The sequence below is a fragment of the Chiloscyllium punctatum genome, chromosome 32 (assembly GCF_047496795.1).
Source record: "Chiloscyllium punctatum isolate Juve2018m chromosome 32, sChiPun1.3, whole genome shotgun sequence".
NCBI classification, from domain to species: Eukaryota; Metazoa; Chordata; class Chondrichthyes; order Orectolobiformes; family Hemiscylliidae; genus Chiloscyllium; species Chiloscyllium punctatum.
In genome coordinates, this window is record NC_092770.1 from 62921981 (window position 1) to 62946826 (window position 24846).

At 43.8% G+C, this 24846-nt stretch overlaps 1 protein-coding gene across 1 annotated transcript in view; it reads left to right on the forward strand.

The window, feature by feature from the left end:
* The window catches only part of LOC140457815 (uncharacterized), a 128887-nt gene that overhangs the window by 67990 nt on the left and 36051 nt on the right, over positions 1–24846 (forward strand). Inside the window, exons 26-32 of the mRNA XM_072551432.1 lie at positions 1326–1424; positions 2511–2638; positions 7622–7808; positions 11579–11743; positions 16120–16357; positions 17455–17534; positions 23333–23465. Coding sequence (XP_072407533.1) covers positions 1326–1424; positions 2511–2638; positions 7622–7808; positions 11579–11743; positions 16120–16357; positions 17455–17534; positions 23333–23465 — 1030 coding nt within the window. The remainder of the gene's footprint in view (positions 1–1325; positions 1425–2510; positions 2639–7621; positions 7809–11578; positions 11744–16119; positions 16358–17454; positions 17535–23332; positions 23466–24846) is intronic.

The window sequence follows — 24846 nt, forward strand, 5'->3', positions numbered from 1 at the left end:
ATGTAGTTAAGGACCCAGCAATGACTGCGGCGCTCCACAGTTGCCAACCTAAGAAAGGCCTATTATCAATAGTCTCTGCTTCCTGTTCACTAACCCATCCTTTATCCATGATCATATGTTCCACCCTGCACCATGTGTTCTTGTCTGGTGTAGTAACCTTTCAATGTGGCATCGTTTCAAATTATTTTTGCAAAATCTAAATATATGACCTCTGCTGCTATGGAAAATAAAGAGCATGAAAGCATGGAAAGGGTTAAAGCATGAAGACGACTGGCAATCTGTGTTCTATGGAAGGCAGGATGGGTTAACTATAGTAGAACATTCTTACACCAATTAGCAAAGTAAGGTTAAGGCTGAAAGGTCACTATGGCGTGATGAGATAACACAAGTAATAAAGCAAGTTTCTCTGTTAAGTGTTATTATGACAGGATTGGGACCATAAATATTTGGGACATGACATTAAAATAGTTAGTAGAGTCAGCTTGAGACAGGAGACTATTATAATAGATGGAATAGCTAAATATCTATCATGACAGGTTAGTCTGCAATTGAAGATCTCGGTAGCATAGTGAGCAATAAATATTTAACCGTGACATTAGAATAACATTAAGTAGAATGTACAACTAAAGAGAAAATAGGAACTAACATCACTGGTTTATTGTGTAGCTAGAGTGAGGTACTTTGGTTAATATAGTTGGACATGCTGATAAGCTAACAGAATCATGATACAAAAATTATAAAAACCACAGACCCTGAGGTTCAGGGGCATTCGAGAATCTGTTTTCTCAGTGTCACGGTTTTTTGTTTGCAAATAAAAGATCTACTTCTTGAAGAACTCTCTGCGTCTCCTGGTGATTCTCTACATTTTTTCCACTACACTGCTTCCCCTCTTCTTCTTTCACAAAGATCAAGTTTTGATTTTCGAAATGAATTTTTTCAGGGAGTACAGTCAGAGACTGTTCATGACGAATGAAACTTTCCTATTTCTGCTCTGGATAAGTGCCCCTTAAGGAATACTAGCACAGCAGATGAGAAGGACTATAAGAGGGAAGGTGTCTTCACTGAAATTGTCATAATGAGCACCTAAGGATTCCTAAAGGTGCAGTTTTATTGCCAAGATAGAACAATCAGTGTCCCATGTGTTTGCAACGTTTTATACCTTGCACAGATATTCCGTTGTTTTAAAAAAATTGTTGAGACTTGGGTCCAGCTGCTTTGTCTCTGAGATTTGATTGCAGTTGTGTTGGTTGTCATCCAAAAACAGCACAGTCACCTCTTTAAAATGGAACCCAGTCAGTCACCATCTTATTATTTTCCTTTAACAGATCTGAATCAGTCAACTGTCTACATTGTAACTGTTTCTGCAAAAACATTATTTGGAAAAGAAGACACTGGTTCAACGTTGAAGTTTATGACACAAAGCTGTAAGTATTTCTCTTATCTCACTTTGTTAACCATTTATTCTTGTTCCATCTTAACCAATGGATGACTAAAGTGGAGTAATACATCCCAGAGAATTCCCCATTGCTCCACACACAGATGTAATCTCTCCATACCTTCCGCACGTATTGCTGTATTGACCCTCATTATTTCCTGATCTCACCTGGAACTCCCAAATTGTCAGCAGAATCTGTTCCCATTAAATTTGGGATACTGTTGTTCCAAAATGCATTTACTATCAATCATTTGAAGCTTTTTGGAAATCCAAGGTGGCTCTGTATAAAAGCTTTCTCTGTATAAAAGCTTCCAAGAGCTGTCTCTCTTATTTCCACTCAGGATGTAGACGTTTTGAAAAAAAAGCTTAAAGCGAGGTCTATTTTTTTTCTCCTTATCCTCCAGCCCCTGCTGGTTTAGTGCTACCTGTTGCTTGCCTCTCCTGAGTGTTTTCAAGAGATTATCGTCAGTGCTTCTCTGAAGATTTAAACGTTTTGTTGGGGTTTTACCTCAGTAAAATCATACCTTCCTTTGCTGCTCCCTTTCTCTTCACTGTGTTCAGACAAAGACTTGGTGTACTGCCCCCACTCCACTTCACGCTCTATCGGCAGCTCAAAATGTCTAACTCCTTTGTCCTCCTCCCTTCTTCCTACAAGGATTGTCAACTCTTCCCTGGCCTCCTGGAATTGTCGCTAATCTCTAAGACCCTCTTAAGAGCTAAAATAGTCATTTTCTTATTTCTGGTTTGTTTGCTATGAGACAAAAATTTCTTCACAGGCAGTTATGAATCGGGCAATTGGGTCTGCTCGCTTTCTATCTGATACAAGGTAGTATGCCTAGAGAATGACAAATCAGGTATCTAATTTTTGGAGCTTGTTGGAGGCTGTTCGAGGCCGTGTTGGGGACTGCCAGGAACATGGGTAACTAGAGTTGGCAACCCATCTCTTCGATATTTCAAGCCATTAAAAGCAATGCTTGCACCACCTTGCTGATTTATCCCTGAATCCTGTCCCTTTATCTTGGATGAATGTTTTTGAAAAGGAAAAGTGCAATTAATTTGTTTCCTGCTTCTGCAGTTACAGTCCCATCCAACAAGACCCCAGCAGCCCCTCAGCAAGTGAGAGTGGGAGAGTTCGAATCATACTGTGTGCTTGTCAGCTGGAAACCACCTTCTGCGTCCACGAATGAGACAATACAATACAATGTGAGTACTGTTGTGGACTAGGACAGACCACTCAAAGCATTCTTAAACAGGCAGCCCAGACCATAACTATGCAATTTGTTTTGGTAAGTGTACAGTAAAAATTATTCAGATTAAGTTAGCAGGGTTGACTACCAGATTTAAAACAGACAAAAACTTTATTCATAAAGTTACAAATGAAACATGAAGAACAGAATAAGGAACCCCTACAGACCTCAGTCTATCCAAACTAGACTTAAGTATGTTGTTCTGAATATACACAACAGTCCCAATAAACAAACCCCCTTTAAGACACAGTGCAAAAAAGGGTCACAGGTTACAGGTTGAAGTTAGAAGGGTAGAAGAGAGAGTTTCCATTGTTGAACTCCCAACCAATTCTGGACTGAACTAACCTGCTCAGCTGGAGAGCTGACCACTTCCCTTTCATTCTACAGGTCACTTCTAAAACATGACGACTTTAGCCTGAACATAAAGGCCTCTCAATACTCTTTAATCTCGGTACCAAACCAGACTGATCGGAGCCCGGCCTGGTTTATTACCCCTCTGGAAAAAAATCAAGGACAGTGTCTCCTTGAGCCAAGGAACAGCTTTTAGGAAAAAAGGGACAAGCTTTGTGACAGTAAAAAGCAGGGAGAGAAGGAGGTGAGGGTTCACTTAAAACCATTCATAATCTGCTCGGGGTGGTTGCAAAATGGAAAATTCCTTTCTTTTGCTAAACCATCTGTTAAAATAATGAGGATGAATTCAGGACCTTGGCCTCATTTGAATTTGGCCAATGAATCGTAGGTGCCAAATGGGTTCTGAGCAATAAGTCAGTGTCCCCCATTGAGAGACGTGCTTGTGATATCATCACTGCATCATAGCATCAGAGGGTGTAAAGACATCATGTTCCTCATACTTTGAATCACTTGAAACATGACATGATACTGGAAGCAGCTTCTTCAGTTGTTAACTAATAGCATAATATTAGCACATGCATTGAAGAAAGTAATATGTGCATAGAATAGTTAGTTGCAATAAATATCTGTTGGATTCTTCAATGTTCCAAAGTCCACACCTAGTTTGTTAATTTATGTGGGAGATCAATTTGAACAGCCTGTTGGAGCCAAAGACTGCTTTAGGGGCTCAGGAATATAGACCAGCTAGATAGACGTCATTATAGCTGCTTCACAGAGGTTGTGTTGGAGGTGATAATGTGCCAGGGATAAGGGGTTGTGGAGGATAGGGTTTAAGGTCAGTCCATTAAAGATCCAAGGTACTTGCAGGCAATCTGGAAGATGAGCCACCAGCGCTCCAGAAAGAGAACTGATCTTTTTTCCCTCCGTTTTCACGGGAACGCTGTTGTACACTAGCCACGCCACATCTCCCTCTTTGGTACAACAGGAAATTGGGCTCTCCATGGCTGCAAGATAAAAGAGTGGGGTGACTATGCTTGGCTAGAAGAGTTCTCATTTCTCAACATCATTCAGGAACCCTGACTGGAAAGTAGGAACTAAATAAGGTGATAGCTGGACAGAGTTTAAATGTGATCTGGGAGTGGGAGTGTGGGGTTCTTTTTAATGACAATCAATGGTAATTCTGTGGTCACCATTACTTTACAGTCTGGATTTTTATTAATCTAATTTGAATTCTGCCATCATCTATAGAGGGATTTGACCCCATGTCCCTACAGCATTAGCCTGATCATCTAGATTAATAGTCCAGTGATATTTCCACTTGATCACCTTTTCCCCATAAGTAAAAGATTTGTAGTGGGGCGTGCTAGAATGATAGCTCAGCATTTTTTCTAATTAAATTACATTTTAACATGAGTCAGCAGTCTGTCCAGAAGAAAGGAAAAGGCTCTCTTTCCTAGTTTGTATGTTATTCCACTTTCATAGTGTCTCCGAATCCCTACAGTGTGGAAAGAGGCCATTCAGCCCATTGAGTCCACATCAACCTGCCAAAGAGCATCCCATCCAGACCCATCTCCCCTACCCTATCCTGCATTACAATCCTGTACATTCCATGGCTAATTCATCTAATCTACGTATCCCTGGACACTATGGGCAATTTAGCATGGCCAATCCATCTAACCAGCATATCATTGGTCTATGGGAGGAAACCGGAACACCCAAAGGAAACCCATTCAGACACTGAGAATGTGCAAACTCCACACAGTCAGCCAGCCAGCCAAGACTGGAATCAAATCCAAATTTCAGGCACTGTGGGCTAGCAGTGCTAACCACTGAGCCAACGTACCACCCTTCAGTGAAAGGGATCTTAATGAAACTGTATGAGACCAGTGCTCACTGTGGTAATAGCACCATCCTCCATATTATTAAGTGTTCAAACACTCCTCAGCTTCATTTCAGTGTAGTGCTAAAGAAATGAAATGTGCTTGACGGTCTGCCCAACATGTATTCCTCAATCAACATGTCGACCAGATCATTAGGCTTTTATTGTCTTTTGCTGTTTGTGGGATCTGGCAGCATCTGAATTAGAAACCTATCAAGGTCCATCTGATGCAGCTAGAACACTGGCATTTACCCAGCAAGGTGGAAAAGTCCTGCACACCAAAAGCAAGAGAAACTCAACCCAGCCAATTACCGCCTCATCAGTCTATTCTCAATCGTCAGCAAAGTGGCGGGAGGTGTCATTAATAGTTCAATCAAGTGGTTTCTCCACAGAAACCCACTCCTGAATGCTCAGTTCAGAACCCACCAGGGCCACTCAGCTCCGGTCACCATTACAACCTAGATCCAAAATATGGATGAAAGAGCTGATCTCCAGGTGTGAGGTGGGAGTGACTATGTGGATGAAAGAGCTGATCTCCAGGTGTGAGGTGGGAGTGACTATGTGGATGAAAGAGCTGATCTCCAGGTGTGAGATGGGAGTGACTATCTGGATGAAAGAGCTGATCTCCAGGTGAGATGGGAGTGACTATGTGAATGAAAGAGCTGATCTCCAGGTGTGAGATGGGAGTGACTATGTGGATGAAAGAGCTGATCTCCAGGTGTGAGATGGGAGTGACTATGTGAATGAAAGAGCTGATCTCCAGGTGTGAGATGGGAGTGACCATCTGGATGAAAGAGCTGATCTCCAGGTGTGAGATGGGAGTGACTATGTGAATGAAAGAGCTGATCTCCAGGTGTGAGATGGGAGTGACTATGTGAATGAAAGAGCTGATCTCCAGGTGTGAGATGGGAGTGACCATCTGGATGAAAGAGCTGATCTCCAGGTGTGAGGTGGGAGTGACTATGTGAATGAAAGAGCTGATCTCCAGGTGTGAGGTGGGAGTGACTATGTCTGACGTCGTGACAGCATTTGTCCGAGTGTGGCATCCAGGATTTCTAGCAAAGGGTACATTATTGAGAATTGGGAAACATGCCATTGGATGAAGGCTTAGCTAGAGAAAGTAAGAGGATTCCTGGTGAAGGGCTTATGCCCGAAACATCGATTCTCCTGCTCCTCGGTTGCTGCCTGACCTGCTGTGCTTTTTCTGCACCACACTTTTCGACTCTGACTCTCCAGCATCTGCAGTTCTCACTTTCTCAAAGTAAGATGATTATTAACTGATTCAATTACTTCCTCTATTATAGTTGGGCAATCAGTGCCGGCCTCGCCCACTTCCAATAAGTAAATATTTCTTTGAAGAAACACATTTGCTACAAGATAATGTGTGGATAACATTTTGTTTCTTAAGTTAGGAATTCCAAGGCCTTTGACAAGGTCCCTCATGGCAGGCTGATACAAAATGTGAAGTCACATGGGAGCTGCAGTGATCCTGATAATATGGATATAGAACTGGATTAGTCATAGAAGACAGGGTAGCAGTGGAAGGGTGTTTTTTTGATTGGAGATCTGTGACTGGTAGTGTTTCACAGGGATCAGTGCTGGGACCCCTGTTGTTTCTAATATATCTAAGTGGTTTGGAGAAGAATGTAGGTGGCATGATTAGTAAGTTTGCAGATGCCACAAAGGTTGGCAGACAATGAGGAGGGTATTGCAGGACATAGCTAAGCTGAAGACTTGGGCAGAGAAATGGCAGATGAAGTTTAATCTGGACAAATGCAAGGTGATACATTTTGGAAGATTTAATGCAGGAGGGAAGTATACAGTAAATGGTAGAACCCTTAAAGTATTAACATACAGAAGCATCTAGGCATGCAGGTCCACTGTTCCCTGAAAGTAGCAACATAGTAGATAAGGTGGTCAAGAAGGTATATGACATGCTTGCCTTTGTCAACCAGAATATTAAAATTGGCAAGTCATGCTACAGCTGTATGAACTTTAGTTCGGCCACACTTGGAGTATTGTGTACAGTCCTGGTCACCACACTACTGTAAGGATGTGGAGGCAGTGGAGAAGGTACGGAAATGGCTTACCACAATTTTGCCTGGTTTGGAGTGTATTAGCTAGGAGGAGCGATTGAACAAACTTAGTTTGTTTTCACTTGAACTTTGAACAATGGGGGAACAACCTGATAGAAGTTACAAAATTACAAGAGGAATGGATACTCTGAGTCTTTCTCCAAGGGTAGAAATGTCAGTTACTTGGGGACATAGGTTAAAGTAAAAGGGGAAAAAGTTTAAAGGATTCGTAAGGGGCAGGTTTTGACACAGAGGGTGGTAAGTTCCTGCAATGTGCTGCCAGAAGAAGTAGTGGAGGCAGATACAATAGCAATGTTTAAGAGGCACTTTGACAGATCACGAATAGGCAGGGAATAGAAAGATATGGACCCTGTCAAGGCAAAAGGTTTTTTATTTCAAAAGGCATTATGTGTTGGTGGGCTGCAAGACCTGTGCTGTATTGTTCCTTCTTCTTTATTCTTTGAGTGAATGGGGTTGTCCATAATTCTACTTTTGACCATTGGAATGTGGGAACAGAGAAAATTGAGAATTTAGAAGAAGTCTTGCCCCTTTGTTTCTAAGCAACAATTTAATGGTGAGGGTCACTTTAAGATGTTGGCTGATTGGTAACATAAATATTCCTTTGTTTCAACAGGTTAATGTCCAGGTGCCGGATTCCTCACCTGTACGATATACGACAAATGCTAACTATATCTATTTACGAGATTTGCCTCAGAAGCCCACCTATAACATCACTGTTTCTGCGGTGAACCGCCAAGGTGAAGGATCGCCCAGTAAGAAGGTCTCCCTCAGGATGCTGCAAAAGCAGCAACCGACACCAGGTAAGGTTCAAAGGCATCACTTCGCATTTGACAAGATTAAACTTCATCTGCCATTTCTCTGCCCAAGTCTTCAGCTTGTCTCCATCCTGCAATATCCTCCTCACTGTCCGCCAACCTTTGTGGCATCTACAAACTTGCTAATCAGGCCACCTGCATTTCTTCTCCAATCCACTTATATATGTTAGAACACTCACAGGGGTCAGCAAGATGACAAATTGAGAAACTATTGGAAATATGAGTGGTTTTCTCCTGACTGAATCCTCTATTTTAAGTACCCACTGAAAGAAACTTCATCTTTGTTATGATCATTTTCCAATGCAAGTAGTTCAAACTCATTTAATTCTCTGATTCCCTACTTCTCTTTGCTCTTTAAGGTCCTCCTTAACATCTATCTTTTTGACCAAACATTTGAATAACATTTCATTCCCTGCTTTAATTTTTTTTTGTTGTCCAACAAGCACACCATGGAATGTTTTGTGTTGTCAAAGGCACTACATAAATGTGAATTATGTATTATCTACAAAATCATGAGAGTTATAGATAGGGTAGATAGCCAACAGCTTTTCCCTGTGGTAGGGGAGTCTAAAACTAGAGGTTTAAGGTGAGGGGGGGGAGAGATGCAAAAGGGTCCAGAGGAGCAGTATTTTCACACAGAGGGTGGTGAGTATGTGGGTCGGGCTGCCAGAGGTAATGGTGGAAACAAGTACAATTTTGTTATTTAACAGGTACATGGAGGGATAGGCATGGAGGGATATGGATCAAATGCAGGCAAATGGGACAAGTTTAATTGTGAGAACTGGCCAGTAGGGGCAAGTTGGGTCAAAGAGCCTGTTTCCATGCTGTAGACCTCTATGACTTGATGAGTCTGAATGGTTTTCTTGTAACCCTGGGGTATTAGGGATGAAAATTCAAGTCAAGTTACAGTCTCTTCAGTCGATGTCCTAGGATGGAGACTTGGATAGAGAAATGGCAGATGGAGTTTAATGCAGACAAATGCAAGATGATGCTTTTGGAAAGTTTACTGCAGGGGGGACATATACAGTAAATGGCAGAACCCTTAGAAGCATTAACATACAGAGGGGTCTAGATGCACAGGTCTACAGTTCCCTGAAAGGGGCAACGCAAGTAGATAAGGTGGTCAAGAAGGCATAATGGCATGCTTGCCTTCATTGGTCAGGGCATACAGTATAGAAATTACCAAGTCATGTTGCAGCTGTATAGAACTTTAGTTTGGCCACATTTGGAATATTGCATACAGTTCTGGTCGCCACAGTACCAGAAGGATGTGGAAACTTTGGAGAAGGTAAAGAAACAGTTTACCAGAATGTTACCTGGTTGCGAGGCTATTAGTTATGAGGAGAGATTGGATTAACTTGGTTTGTTTTCACTTGAACATGAAAAAGTGAGGGGAAGCTTGATAGAAGTTTGAAAAATGATGAGATCATGGATAGAGTAGATGGTTGGAGTCATTTTCTGAGGATAGAAATGTCAGTTACAAGGGGAAATAGGTTTACGGTGATAAGATCGAGAGTGTGCTGCTGGAAAATCACAGCAGGTCAGGCAGCATCAGAGGAGCAGGAGAATCGATGTTTTGGGCAACAGCCTTTCTTCAGAAATTCCTCATGAAAGACTGTTACCCAAAACGTCCATTCTCCTGCCTCTCAGATGCTGCCTGACCTGTGCTTTTCCAGCACTGCATTCTCAATTCTGATCTCCAGCATCTGCAGTCCTCACTTTCTCCTTACAGTAATAGGGGGCAGGGTTAAAGGAGATGTGAGAGGTGAGTTTTTGTTTACAGCGAAGGTGTTAAGTGCCAGAGGAGGTGGTGGAGGCAAATACAATAGCAATGTTTAAGAGGCGTCTTGATACATATATGAACAGGGAGGGAATAGAGGGATACAGACTGCGTAGAGGCAAAAGAGTTTAAGTTTTAGAAAGGGTCATATGTCAGCATGGATCTTGGTGGGCCAAAGGGTCTACTGTGCATTGTACTGTTCTTTGTGTTCTTGGAATACTACATATTTAATACGTATTTTAGCAACATATTTAACTTGCCCTGCATTTGTTAAACATTAATACATATTTATTTTTTCAACTCTGTTCTCTGCTCTTCCCAATTCTTTTCTGAAGCTATTAATTTCTTTGTCAAATTCTGATGTCATTAGGTAACCCACTCAATTAGCTATTCCTCCTGTGAAATAGGCAGTGGGGAGTATCTAAAGCCTGGAACATCGTAGCCAAGTCCCAATCAGGGTCTCTTACACACCGACTACCGTTGGCAACATTGGCTGAGCTTCCTTGCCCTCACACTGCTCAGCTTCCCTTCGGTTCTAGCCCACTCTCACTGTGTTTAATTAGTCCAGCATAAATAGTTGGACTGTGATCCTGCAGCCTGCCTAGTTCAGCTGCTGCCTGTCTAATCCTGAACCATTGAGACTCGAAAACAAATTTCAGATTTTAACTTGGATTTCTGAACAGGAATGGTATGCCCTAGGTTTCCACATTCCTTCCATTTGCCTCGCCGAGTATTGGTAAGAATATGGCAACCATGTCGCAGTTAGTAATGCTCCCACCATTGAGTCATGGGGTCTAGGTTCCTTCCACATCCAACAGAAATTTACCTGCACCTCTACCAATGTCATCTCCTGCAAAAGATGCACTCGGTGTGGTCTCCTCTACATCGGGAAGACAGGATGCCAACTTGCGGATTGTTTCAGACAACATCTCTGGGACACCCGTACCAACCAACCCCACCGACCCGTGGCTGAACACTTCAACTCCCCCTCTCACTCCACCAAGGACATGCAGGTCCCAGGCCTCCTTCTTCATCACCAAACCCTAACCACCCAATACCTGGAGGAAGAATGCCTCATCTTCCATCTTAGGACCCTGCAACCACACGGGATTAATGTGGATTTCACCAGTGTTCTTATTTCCTCCTCCCCTCACCTTATTCCCAAGCTTCCAACTCGGTTTGACCTGTCCACTGTCTTTCCCATCTATCCGCTCCATCCTCCTCTCCAAACTATCAGCTTCACCCCCCCCACGTTCATCTACCTATCACATTCCCAGTTACCTGCCCCCCCCGCTCCCCCAGCCTCACTCCCCCTCCCATTTATCTCTTACCTCCCCGGACCACAAGCCTCATTCCTGATGAAGGGTTTACGCCCAAAACATCGATTCTCCTGTTTCTCGGATGCTGCCTGACCTGCTGTGCTTTTCCAGCACCATGCTCATGACCACGTATTGACCCCTTCCATGTAACTAACTGAAAAGAGCTTTCAGAAGTCATAGAATCCCAACAGCATGGACGCAGGCCATTCAGCCCATTGAGTCCACACTGACGCTTCATTGATCATTCCACTTAGACCCATACCCCTACCCTATCCTGTAACCCTGCAATTCACTGTGGCTAACCTACCTAGCCAGCACACTTCTGGGGCAGTTTAGTTTCACCCTTCCACCTAAACTGCACACCTTTGGGCTGTGATATGAAACCAGAACACCTGGAGGAAACCCACACAGACACAGGGAGAACACGTAAACTCCACACAGATGGTCACCCAAGGGTGGAATCGAACCTGGGTCCCTGATGCTGTGAGGCAGCAGTTCTAAACACTGAGTCACTGTGCTGCATTGGCTAGGATCAGATAGGACTGTATTCACTGGAGTTTTGAAAAATGATGGCAGATCTCATTGAAGTCTATAACAGTCCAAAACGTGCAATAGAAATCTTTCTATAAATTCCATAATTCTTTTTCTCCTTTTAGTGCAAAAACTAAAGCCAAGGCTACTCATCAATGAGGCTGTCTCTATAAGGGCATCAAGTATAATGTTGAGATTGCCAGAGTGTGGGATGTTCGATACAGCTGCCAGACAGTTGGATGCGTCGTATGGTCGTCTCTCGCTTTACATTGTTGTTGCAGAGAATGAAGGTATATCTTTTCATTCTTCCATCTTTGTAGCCATTTCCTTGTGTTTCAGCTTTCTGTGATGGTATGTTTTGTTACATCAGATACACGGAACCAATCAGTGGCAGAAAAATGTAATTTGCTTTGGAGTGTCTTCAACTCAGTTCCAAATGAACCTTCGGCATGTTTGAATGTTAAAAACATGAAGGGGGTAAATCCTCCTGAACCTCCAGAGATGAACTACTGCGTAGCTTTTGACTTCCCCACACTGTTAATGTTAGCTCTGACAAATATGAGGTTATCCACTTTGGTGGCTAAACTCGGAAGGCAGATTATTATCTGAATGGCAACGGTTTGGGAAGGGGGAAGGTGCAACTGGTATGATGTCCTTCACAGCGAGAGGATTCGAGTACAGGAGCAGGGATGTCTTGCTGCAAATGTACAGGCCTTGGTGAAACTATACCTGGAGTATTGTGTGCAGTTTTGGTCTCCTTTCCTGGGGAAGGATGTTCTGGCTATGGAGACAATACAATGAAGGTTTGCCAGACTCATTCCTGGAACAGCAAGATTGTAAATGCAGAGAGACTGGATCAGTTAGGACTACCTTCACTGGAGATTTGCAAAATGAGGGAGGTCCAGATAAATATCTATAAAATTCTAACAGTGACTAGTCAGGGTTAACAAGGAAGGATGTTCTCAATGACCTGGGAGGGCAGTGGGGGGGGGGGGGGGGGGGGTCACAGTCCATTTAGGTCTGAGATAAGGAGAAATTTCTTCACCCAGAGAGTGCTGAGCTGCAGAATTCTCTGGCAAAGAATGCAGTCTAGGCCAAAGCAGTGAATGTTTTTAAAAAGGAGTTAGGTCTAGTTCATAGAATCCTCATAGTGTGGACATAGGCCATTTGGCCCATCAGGTCCACATCAACCTACTGAAAAGCATCCCACCCTGACCTATCCCCTTACCCTACCCCTGTTACCCTGCATTTCCCATGGCTAACCCACCTAGCCTGCACATCCTTGGACACCATGGGCAATTTAGCACGGCTGATCCACCTAACCTGCACATCTTTGGACTGTGGGAGAACACCAGAGCACTCAGAGGAAACCCACGCAGACATGGGAAGAATGTGCAAACTCCACACAGCACAGTCGCCTGAGGCTGGAATCGAACTCAGTCCCTGGCGCTGTGAGGCTAGCCACCATGCCGCCCACAATAATGGGGTGTAGTTAAGGGAAATGGTAATGGGCACATATAAAAACAATAGATTCTGAATTAAATGACAATGGCTGAACCATTACAGCACCTGCTATCCAGAAAAACAAAGCATACAAATAGTTATGGCATAGCAGGAAGGCCTTCAGTCTATCATTTCTCTACCAGCCAAGAAAACGTGATCCCATCTAATCTTAGTTCCAGCTTTTGGTGCATTACTCTGCAGATTGCAGCATATCAGGTGCATATCCAAGTGTCTTTTTTAACTATAACAAGAATTTCTTCCTGTAGCATCCATTCAGTTAAGGGAGTTCCTGATGTCCAATGCCATCATCTCTGGTTTAAAAAAAAACTCCCCTTTTCTATGATTTTCTTTAAACCTTTGTTCCTTGGTTATTGGCCGCTGTGCTAATGGAAATAGTTCTCCTAATCTCACCTATGCAAGTCCCTCATAATTGTACACACCTCAATTATATCTTCTCTCTGCCTCCTATGCTGTCATAAGAAACCAAGCTTATACAATCTTTCCTCTCAACCTTTCCTGGTAACACCCTTATACATTTCTTCTGTATTCTCTCTACCATGATAATGTCCTTCCTGTGATACAGTGGCCAAAAAATGTTCTGTAGGTGTAGTATAACTAATGTTCTATACTGTTCTAGCAAAACCTTCCTGGCTTTATGCTCTAGTTGCTGTTGCTGCAGTGCTTAGAGCTGCGGTTGTCAGGAGATCTGCTGTCATGGTGGTCTCAATGATCTGTTGTGCACCATCTTCCCACATCCACTGCACATTGACTGCAACCACTTTGTGACAATCTGTTATCCAACTATGCCTTGCAAATCCGTCTTCCTGCTGCCCTCTAGACCTTGGCCGATAAAGGAAAACAACCTGTAGCCACCTTTGCCCACCCTTAATCAGGAAAGAAATCAAAGGCAGGAAAGTGCAGTTCAGGATGATCAGGTTAGACATTATCAGACTGAAGGGCAGAATAGCCTCTTTCTACGTCTTCTGGTTTTACGGAATTTCTGCAGCATTGAGCTCTTTCCATCTGTCATGAGTTTTTTTTTGCTTTATCCTAATCTGCGTGCTCTTTTGCACCTTCAGATGTCGATATTCGGAAGCTTTGCCTCTTCCATTGTGGGAACGTTTTTGTTTTGAACGCCCTTTTAGCCCGTCCTTGAATGTCGTCACTGTTCTGCTTTCATGTTCTGATCTGGGTTTGGACAGGGTGCACTGGCAACGATTCAACTGTTGCCAAATTTCACCTCCTTTAGAACCATCCTTTCATGACCTTCAACCCCGATTTATCCTGCACTATTTTGGCTTTTTCTCATTTAGTCCACTCCAGTTGATTGTAAGCGTTTTCTTGTGATCTTCCTTCCTCACACCCTCCATCATCCTGTATTTTCACACTTAATCTTTTTTTTTCTCCATGACCTATGGAGTATTTTCAGTTTTTTTTCTATTCCTTCCCCTCAATCTTCTTGCTTCACTGATCACGTTGGATGCCATACCCTCGCTCCCAACTCTGACAAGCCTGAAGCACACACTGTTCCTGATGCTTCACATCACAACAAGTATTACATTGATCCCATATTAAGGGCAGAATCTTAAACTGCTCCTGGATGTGGGGAACTTGCTTACATGAAAGGAAAGAAATTGGGTTCCCACCATTTGGGATGCAAGTTTGAAGTTATCAAAATTTGTAAGAAAATAAACCAAAAGATATGGGAGCAGTATTAGGCCATTCAACCCGTTGACTCTGGTCCACAATTTGATTATGGACAATATGTGTCTCAATCTCATTCTTCTGCATTCTCCCAGTAACACTTATCCCCATCCCAGTCAAGAACGTATCAATCTCTTGTCTGAAATGCATTCACTGACCTGGCCTCCACAGCCCTCTGCAGCAATGAGTTCCACAGATTCACCACCCTCTAGTTGAAGAAACTCCCCCTCATCTCAGGCCTAAAGAGTCATCTGTTCGCTCGGAGGCTGTACTTTCTGGTCCTAGTCCTACTAGTGGAAACATCTTGTCCATGTCCGGTCTATCCAGGTCTCTCAGTATTCTGTAGGTTTCAATTAGATCCCCCGTCCCCTCTTCCTTCGAAACTCCATACAATACAGAGTCCTCAACTGCTCCTCATATTTCTGGAATTATTCTTGTAAACCTCCTCTGCACCCATATGTCTTTCCTTAGGTAAGGCACCCAAACTTGCTCACAATATTCCAAATGCGGTCTGACCAGAGCCTTCTAGAGCCTCAGCAGTACATCCTTGCTCTTGTAATCTAGCCCTCTTGAAACGAATGCTAACATTGCCTTTGTCTTCCTAACTCCCAAATGAACCTGCAGATTAACACTAAGAGAATCCTAAACTAGGACTCCCAAATCCCTTTGTGCTTCAGATTCCTGAAGCCTTTCCCCTATTGGCCGAAAGAGCTTTCCAATGGCAGACACCCTTTTACATGCGTTTGCACATCCCCAGGTCTGCTCCCGCCAATGAGAAAGCAATATGAGCCTTCCAGTTCCCCACTGCATGTAAGAGGCGTGCAGCAGATGAGGACTTTGGATTGAGTAGTGCCTGCCTTGGCCTCCTTGCGGAGTGTTTTCTATGTTGTGTGTATGTAAGGTTGACAGCCAGTAGTATAAGTTACATGGGCACAGCGGATCATCAAGGGAGGGAGACTGGAGCTTCCACAGCTGGTCACCAATCTCCTCATCCCTCCAGAACATCCTCATGTTTCTATCCCACATTCTCAACCCACCTTCACAACTCCATGTATTCCTGTCCCTCAGAGAACCACTTCTGGTTGATCAGCCCAACTCATTTACCTTCAACATGCTGGACAATTATTTAAGCACAATTGGATAGATTTCCTTGACAAACCCATCCTGATATCGGGAAGTGTCCAGTCATGTCAGAGAACTGAGCCCTGTCGTAACACTGGGGTGGGTCCATCAATCTGCTGGAACACAGACCCGAGGTAATTAATCCAAACCTCTCAGGCCATTTTTGCCACACTGACTTCTTATTGTGAATAAGCGTGCTTTTGCTGCTTAACAGAAATTACTTCTCCTTTAATTGTACTTTGTGGAGCTTTTAAGCGTTTTCTTTGGTGTTAATGACCATGGCGATATGCTCTCGATGTCCTACTTGAGTTCACAAGTTTTTTTTTTCTGTGCCCAGTTGCCTACAGGAATTTTACACTGCTATCTTTGAACTCAATCAGTGGGGTCTCCAATCAATCTGACCCAGGGCAGCAAAGTCCGTATGTTGCACAGCAGCACCTCTCAGTGTACGACTGTGATGATGGAAAGAATCTGGACCTTTCCAAGACCTTGCTGTACTATGTGGTTGGCTCCAATAGCACGTGCCACTCTCTGGTCGTCTGTGACAAGCCACTGCACTCCAACACAACCTACAGGTGAGCTTTAGCCTGAATGTGACCGAGGTGTTTTCAGTGGAGCAGGGTTGACTTGCTTCAGGCATGAATTTCCAGAAACCTATAAATGTGCCCAGCATATTCTTTTCAAAACAGAGTGGGATCATAATCCTCTGAAGTGTTAGGATGACTCGACAGGATCAATCCTGGTTCCATGTCTCTGGAATGCCAAGTGGAATATCAGACAGATGCACATTAACTGACTCAGAATAGGCCTGGTCCAAATATTACACACCATGTTGCTTATGGGCTCAGAAAATAAGACGCTTGCATTTCTGTTGTGCCATTCTCAACCCGTAAAGATCCCTAAAGCCAATTATAAGTACTTTCTGAACTGCTGTTCCTGTTGTAATGCTAAACACAGCAAATAATAACAATGTAAATGACCACTTACTCTCTCTTTAATGGGATTGATGAAGAAATAAATATTAGAAGAAGACAATAAATCTTCATGATTTTTTTTTCTCACTAGGATCTTTTTATTTCCATGTTAGAGGATATGCAGGGCTTTTGTTGCATGACACATTCAAGGTGACACCTACAATAGTCCTGCACTCTGAAGTGTCACCTTCAGTGATGTTTCTTTGGCTGGCTTGCTGAGAGGTGATCTAAACTGGCAATGCAATTCCTGATGACGCAATATTTCATCAGTAGAGAATGTCCAACATTTATGGGAGATATGCTGCAGAAGAAAGTAAATAACAAAAATTGTAATGAAATATTCAGTTATGCATACCCTTACATGGATTAGTTAGTTACACACATCTGTCACGTACCATTCCCCTCAAATAATTGGATTAACAGATCAATTTTCATGGAGATCACTAACAGTTGTAATTATATTGTTCAGCACTCAATCTACAGGTTCCAATATGAAAAGAAACACCCGGATATGAGATATTCGAGGCATCATTGGATGTAATGCAAAAGAGACTATGAGGAGAAAGGGAAGAAATTGGGGGAAGCAGGAACAAAAACTGCTCTGACTAAGAAAAGATACTTTGTGAAAAATGTAATTTTGCTTCAACTTTGGGTGAGATTTTGAGAAAGTATACTGACTTGGATTTTGTCCTCCCCAGGATCAAGTATCTTCTGGTTGATCAACATAGAGGCGAGATTATGAGCAGCAATTGGTCAGATAAATTCCACACCAAACAAGGTGGGTTGGGTTAGCAACCAATCAATCATGAAGATGTGAACCCTAAATCTCTAGTTCCAGGAAGGAATGATAGAAAAACCTGCATTGTCATCTCACAATCTAGTACCTGAACTCTTTCCAAAATAGAAACATTATTGATTGCAGTGGAACATGGTTACAAGGGCAAATGTGTTCTTAGAATTACACTACATTGTAAAACAGCATGGATATAGTTTAAGAGCTCAGTTTTCCACTCCCTCATTTGCTATGATATCTGTAGTTATGTCTGACTTTAGCCATTTGGACAGAGACAGACCATGTTGATTTCTTTACCCTTTCCCCAGCTACTATGGATTTGAACCCAGATCTGCAGGGTATAAGCCTGACCGCCTGGATTATGAGTCCAGTGACATTGCCACCAGAACGCCATCTCCCCTAACAATTGAGAATGTTGAAACGGAGCCGTGTAGGCCTTTGCTAATTGAGATGTTCATCATCGTTATTATTCAGGAAAATCTTCTCTCTCTGCCCATGAGTAGTTTTATTGCAGATTAGGATGTTAGCAGAAAACACAAGAGACACGGATTGATGTTGAACATCAAGGGAGTAATCGTAAGGAAAATTGCTGCAATCTCAAGGGCAGTTGACAAGATTTTTCGATGAGACCCATGATACTGTGTGCACTTGAAAAAGCAGATGTGAGGATTCCGATGACCTATCTGGCAGGACACAGGGCAGAATTTTCCCTGTGGCACGTTTGTTGGTGAGGGCTAATTAAAACCATGTTCCAGCAGTGGGCCAGGTTTTTGCTGTGGAAGGACCATGCCAAGCAGGAGAGTACTGTGCAGGGTCTACTTTCAGGCTTCCTAGGCCTTGAGTGCGTGTCATGCAGGGATCAATCACCACTGACCTGGTGGAACTGTTGGTCCCTGGTAGCTGACTTGAAACCCTGGGACTCTTGATCTCCGAGAAAGGCCTGGAATTGGCCAATCAAATTCAATGTTCCAACCTCTAACTAGGGCACGTGAGGCCCTGGCCAACTCTTCAGCTGGGGCGAGACCCCCACTCCAAGGCCCCACTTCTAACTATAAAGTTCTGCTTGTACCTGTTCATCGAATGTACATTGGATTGGGTTTTGGAGGAGATGACAAGTGAAGTCGAAGTGGCTAGAAAAAGATCAGAGGGGGAGCAACCTGCGGACAGCCCTGGAGCAGGTCAGCCAATGGCCATCTTGAGCAGCAAAAAATACAAGCTGCCCTTCAATCCCATTCCCATCCAGTTTACCCTGTCTGAGGAAAGATGTGTTTTGTATCAGCTTTTCTTCCTTCCTTCACCAGAATCCATCCACTACACCGTTCAGGTTCATATGTCTGAGAGATACCATGTGACTTGGGTAACAGCGAGCTCTTGGCATCTCTTGAGCCCAGTCTCATGGTATCTCACAGACTTCGTAAAGTCATACAGCATTGAACAGACCCTTCAGCCAACTCATCTGCACCAACCAGACATCCCAATCTGACCTTATACCATTTGCCAGCATTTGGCCCATATTCTTCTGAACCCTTCCTACTCATATACCCATCCAGATGCCTTTTAAATGCTGTAATTGTATCCGCCTCCACTTCCTCTGGCAGCTCATTCCATTCATGCACCACCCTCTGCGTAAAAAAGTTACCCCTCAGCTCCTTTTTAAATCTTTCCCCTCTCATCTTAAATCTATGCCCTCTAGTTTTGGACTCCCCCACCCGAGGAAAAAGTCCTTAGCTGTCACTATCCATGCCCCTCATGATTCTTTAAATCTTTATAAGGTCACCCCTCAGCCTCCAATGCTCCGGGGAAAATAGCCCCAGCCTCTTCAGCCTCTCCCTAAATCCGGTGACGTCCTTGTAAGTCCTTTCTGCACCCTTTCAATTTTCACAAGGTCCTTCCAATGGAAAGATGACCAGAACCAAATACTGTATTCTTAAAGTGTTTAGAGGAGATGAGGGTTTAAAAAAAAAGGAAGGGTTATAACAAAGGGAATAGAAAAGGGGCAAATCTGATTTGGATAAATATATCATTTATCCAAGACTGTGTTAGGGAACTGGAGCTGGAGTTGGTCCACATTGGCACCAATGACATAAGTTGGAGGAGGGCTGAGGATGTTAGGCAGGCTTTCAGGGAGCTAGGTTGGAAGCTCAGAGTTAGAACAAACAGAGTTGTTGTCTCTGGTTTGTTACTCGTGCCACGTGATAAAGAGTCAAGGAATAGGGAGAGAGAACAGTTAAATGCGTGGCTACAGGGATGGTGCAGGAGGGAGGGATTCCGGTTTCTGGATAACTGGGGTTCTTTCTGGGGAAGGTGGGACCTCTATAAACAGGATGGTCTACACTTGAACCTGAGGGGCACCAGTATCCTTGGGGGGAGGTTTACTAGTGCTCTTAGGGGGGGTTTAAACTAACTCTGCAGGGGCATGGGAACCTAGAGTGTAGCTTTAGGGTGCAGGACCTGGAGTGTAGGGAGGTTAGGAACATGGCATCAATCTCAAAGGAGGGTGCCTGTAAACAGGAAAGTGGCTTGAAGTGTGTATACTTCAATGCAAGAAGTATACGAAATAAGGTAGGTGAACTTGTAGCGTGGGTTGGTCCCTGGGATTTCGATGTTGTGGCTATTACGGAGACATGGGTAGAACAGGAACAGGATTGGCTGTTGCAGGTTCCAGGGTTTAAATGTTTTAGTAGGGTCAGAGGTGGGGGTAAAAGAGGGGAAGGTGTGGCATTGCTTGTCAAAGATAGTATTACAGCGGTGGAAAGGACGATGGATGAAGACTCGCCATCTGAGGTAGTTTGGGCTGAGGTTAGGAATAGGAAAGGTAAGGTCACCCTGTTAGGAGTTTTCTACAGGCCTCCTAATAGTCCGAGAGACGTAGAAGAAAGGATTGCGAGGATGAATTCAGGAGAAGAGTGAAAGTAATAGGGTGGTTGTTATGGGGGCCTTTAACTTTCCTGATATTGACTGGGAAAGCTATAGCTCGAGTTCGTTAGATGGGTCGGTGTTTGTCCAATGTGTGCAGGAGGGTTTCCTGACACAATATGTAGACAGGCCAACAAGAGGTGAGGCCATACTGGATTTGGTTCTAGGTAATGAACCAGGCCAGGTGTTAGAATTGGAGGTGGGTGAGCACTCTGGGGACAGTGACCACAATTCGGTGACTTTTACTCTAGTGATGGAGAGGGATAAGTGTGCATTGCAGGGCAAGAGTTATAGCTGGGGCCAGGGAAATTATGATGCGGTGAGGCACGACTTGGGATGCGTGGCTTGGAAAAGTAGGCTTCAAGGCAAGGGCGCAATTGATATGTGGAGCTTGCTCAAGGAGCAACTATTGAGTGTCCTTGATAAGTATGCACCTGTCAGGCAGGGAGAAAAGGGTCGTGTGAGGGAGCCGTGGTTTAATAAGGAATTGGAATCCCTTGTTAAAAGGAAGAGGGCGGCCTATGTAAAGATGAGGCGTGAAGGTTCAATTGGGGCGATTGAGAGTTATAAGGTAGCCAGGAAGGATCTGAAGAGAGAGCTAAGAGCAGCAAGGAAGGGACATGAAAAGTCCTTAGTCGGTAGGATTAGGGAAAACCCAAAGGCTTTCTATAGGTATGTCAGGAATAAAAGAATGACTAGGGTAGGATAGGTCCAGTCAAGAATAGTAGTGGGAAGTTGCGTGTGGAGGCTCAAGAGATTGGGGAGACACTGAATGAATACTTTTCGTCAGTATTCACTCAGGAACAGGACATTGTTGCCGATATGAATACTGAGTCACAATTAATTAGAATGGACGGCTTTGAGGTATGGAGGGAAGCGGTGTTGGAAATTCTGGGAAGGGTGAAAATAGATAAGTCCCCTGGGCTTGATGGCATTTATCCTAGGATTCTCTGGGAAGCAAGGGAGGATATTGCAGAGCCATTGGCCTTGATTTTTATGTCCTCATTGTCTACAGGAATAGTGCCAGAAGACTGGAGGATAGTAAATGTGGTTCCCTTGTTCAAGAAGGGGAGTAGGGATAACCCTAGTAACTATAGGCCGGTGAGCCTCACTTCTGTTGTGGGCAAAGTCTTAGAGAGAATTGTAAGGGATAGGATTTATGAACATCTGGATAGGAATAATGTGATCAAGGATAGTCAGCATGGTTTTGTGAAGGGCAGATCGTGCCTCACAAACCTTATTGAATTCTTTGAGAAGGTGACTAAGGAGGTGGACGAGGGTAAAGTGGTAGATGTGGTGTATATGGATTTTAGTAAGGCGTTTGATAAGGTTCCCCATGGTAGGCTACTGCAAAAAATACGGAGGTATGGCATTGAGTGTGAGTTGGAGTTTTGGATTAGGAATTGGCTGGCTGGAAGAAGACAGAGGGTAGTAGTTGATGATAAAGGTTCATCTTGGAGTGCAGCTACTAGCGGTGTTCCACAAGGATCTGTTTTGGGACCATTGCTGTTTGTCATTTTTATAAATGACCTGGAGGAGGGGTTAGAAGGTTGGGTGAGCAAGTTTGCGGATGACACGAAAGTCGGTGGAGTTGTTGACAGTGAGGAAGGATGTGTCAGGTTACAGCGGGATATAGATAAGCTGCAGAGCTGGGCAGAAAGGTGGCAAATGGAGTTCAATGTGGGTAAGTGTGAGGTGATTCACTTTGGTATGAGTAACAAAAAGATGGGGTACTGGGCTAATGGTCGGATACTTGGTAGTGTGGATGAGCAGAGCGATCTTGGTGTCCATGTACACAGATCTCTAAAAGTTGCCACCCAGGTAAATAGTGCGGTGAAGAAGGCATATGGCATATTGGCTTTTATTGGTAGAGGAATTGAGTTCTGGAGTCCTGAGGTCATGTTGCAGTTGTATAAGACTCTGGTGCGGCTGCATCTGGAGTATTGTGTGCAGTTTTGGTTGCCATACTATAGGAAGGATGTGGAGGCACTGGAACGGGTGCAGAGGAGGTTTACCAGGATGTTGCCTGGTATGGTAGGAAGATCGTATGAGGAAAGGCTGAGGCACTTGGGGCTGTTTTCATTGGAGAAAAGAAGGTTTAGGGGTGACTTGATAGAGGTGTACAAGATGATTAGGGGTTTAGATAGGGTTGACCATGAGAACCTTTTTCCACATATGGAGTCAGCTATTACGAGGGGATATAGCTCTAAATTAAGGGTTGGTATGTATAAGACAGATGTTAGGGGTAGATTCTTTACTCAGCGCGTCGTGAGTTCATGGAATGCCCTGCCAGTAGCAGTGGTGGACTCTCCCTCTTTATGGGTATTTAACCGGGCATTGGATAGGCATATGGAGGATAGTGGGCTAGTGTAGGTTAGGTGGGCTTGGATCGGCGCAACATCGAGGGCCAAAGGGCCTGTACTGTGCTTTTTTTTATGTTCTATGTTCTATCATATCTTATAAACTGTAATCCTGAATTCACAATATTCCTTAATTAGATGACAGCTTGAAATGATTTCTGTTGTCGCTATAATGTTTCAGTTTTCAAGATAGTTTGTGAAGAAATACAACTTAGTGCATCATTTTTATCATCCTAATGTGACATCGAATAGAATGGGGATGCATTTGCTTCATTGGCATTACTCCCTGTCCCCTCCCTGGGTCTAACACACTCCTGAGGAATGTGTGCGAAGTAGGGGTTTGGTCTCTATAGATGGTGACAGCCATAGATGCCAGAATCAAATAACACTGAACCACAGGAAGGTAAACACAAATTCCCTTGACTGGGCAAAGGCACTGGCTTTGTGAGTGTAACTAATTTGCAGTATCGTGCTGTGTTCTGACTGTTGTACTCTGTCTCACGTCAGCTATCCCGTATCAGATGCTTGAGGAGAATTGGCACCGCTCAGCAGGAATGATTATCATCACAGTCCTATCAATGGTTTTCCTCAGTCTCCTGTTACTTGGCCTTCTGTTTGTGTGGTGCTACAGAAGGAAGAGGTAAGTAGTGAGGAATTGAGTGCATCCAGTCACCTGGGTACCAAAGGATACAAGATTCATGCAGAGTCACTGTTCTGGGTGTTGCTGCATAAATGTAATTGTCTTTCTGCAGTTCATCTATCTTCTGTCCATTAGTTTTGCAAGGATTTGTATCAGAGCTTCAACAGGAGGTCAGTGTGCTGTCTCATTATTGTCCAGAGAAAAGTACCTTCTCAGTGTTTCACACAATGGGACACATTTTCTAGTTTCTAGCAAATACAAAGTTTCAAAACCAAAAGAAATCCAAAGGAAATGTCAACTGTGGCACTAGAGTGGTGAATGTAATAATTCAGATAAATGCGAGGTGCTGCATTTTGGGAAAGCAAATCTTAGCAGGACTTATACACTTAATGGTAAGGTCCTAGGGAGTGTTGCTGAATAAAGAGACCTTGGAGTGCAGGTTCATAGCTCCTTGAAAGTGGAGTCGCAGGTAGATAGGATAGTGAAGAAGGCATTTGGTATGCTTTCCTTTATTGGTCAGAGTATTGAGTACAAGAGTTGGGAGGTCATGTTGCGGCTCTACAGGACATTGGTTAGGCCACTGTTGGAATATTGCGTGCAATTCTGGTCTAACATCGGAAAGATGTTGTGAAACTTGAAAGGGTTCAGAAAAGATTTACAAGGATGTTACCAGGGTTGGAGGATCTGAGCTACAGGGAGAGGCTGAACAGGCTGGGGCTGTTTTCCCTGGAGCGTCGGAGGCTGAGGGGTGACATTATAGAGATTTACAAAATTATGAGGGCCATGGATAGGATAAATAGACAAAGTATTTTCCCTGGGGTTGGGGAGTCCAGAACTAGAGGGCATAGATTTAGGGTGAGAGTGGAAAGATATAAAAGAGACCTAAGGGGCAACTTTTTCACGCAGAGGGTGATACATGTATAGAATGAGCTGCTAGAGGAAGTGGTGGAGGCTGGTACAATTGCAACATTTAAGAGGCATTTGGATGGGTATAAGAATAGGAAGGGTTTGGAGGGATATGGGCCGGATGCTGTCAGGTGGGACGAGATTGGGTTGGGATATCTGGTCGGCATGGACGGGGTGGACCGAAGGGTCTGTTTCCATGCTGTACATCTCTATGAATCTATGACACCTATTCATGACAAAAGGCACAAGGCAGAAACTGTAGCCCAAATAGATTCATAGAACATAGAACATAGAAAAATACAGCACAGAACAGGCCCTTCGGCCCACCATGTTGTGCCGAACATTTGTCCTCGCTTAAGCACCTATCCATGTACCTATCCAATTGCCGCTTAAAGGTCACCAATGATTCTGACTCTGCCACTCCCACAGGCAGCGCATTCCATGCCCCCACCACTCTCTGGGTAAAGAACCTACC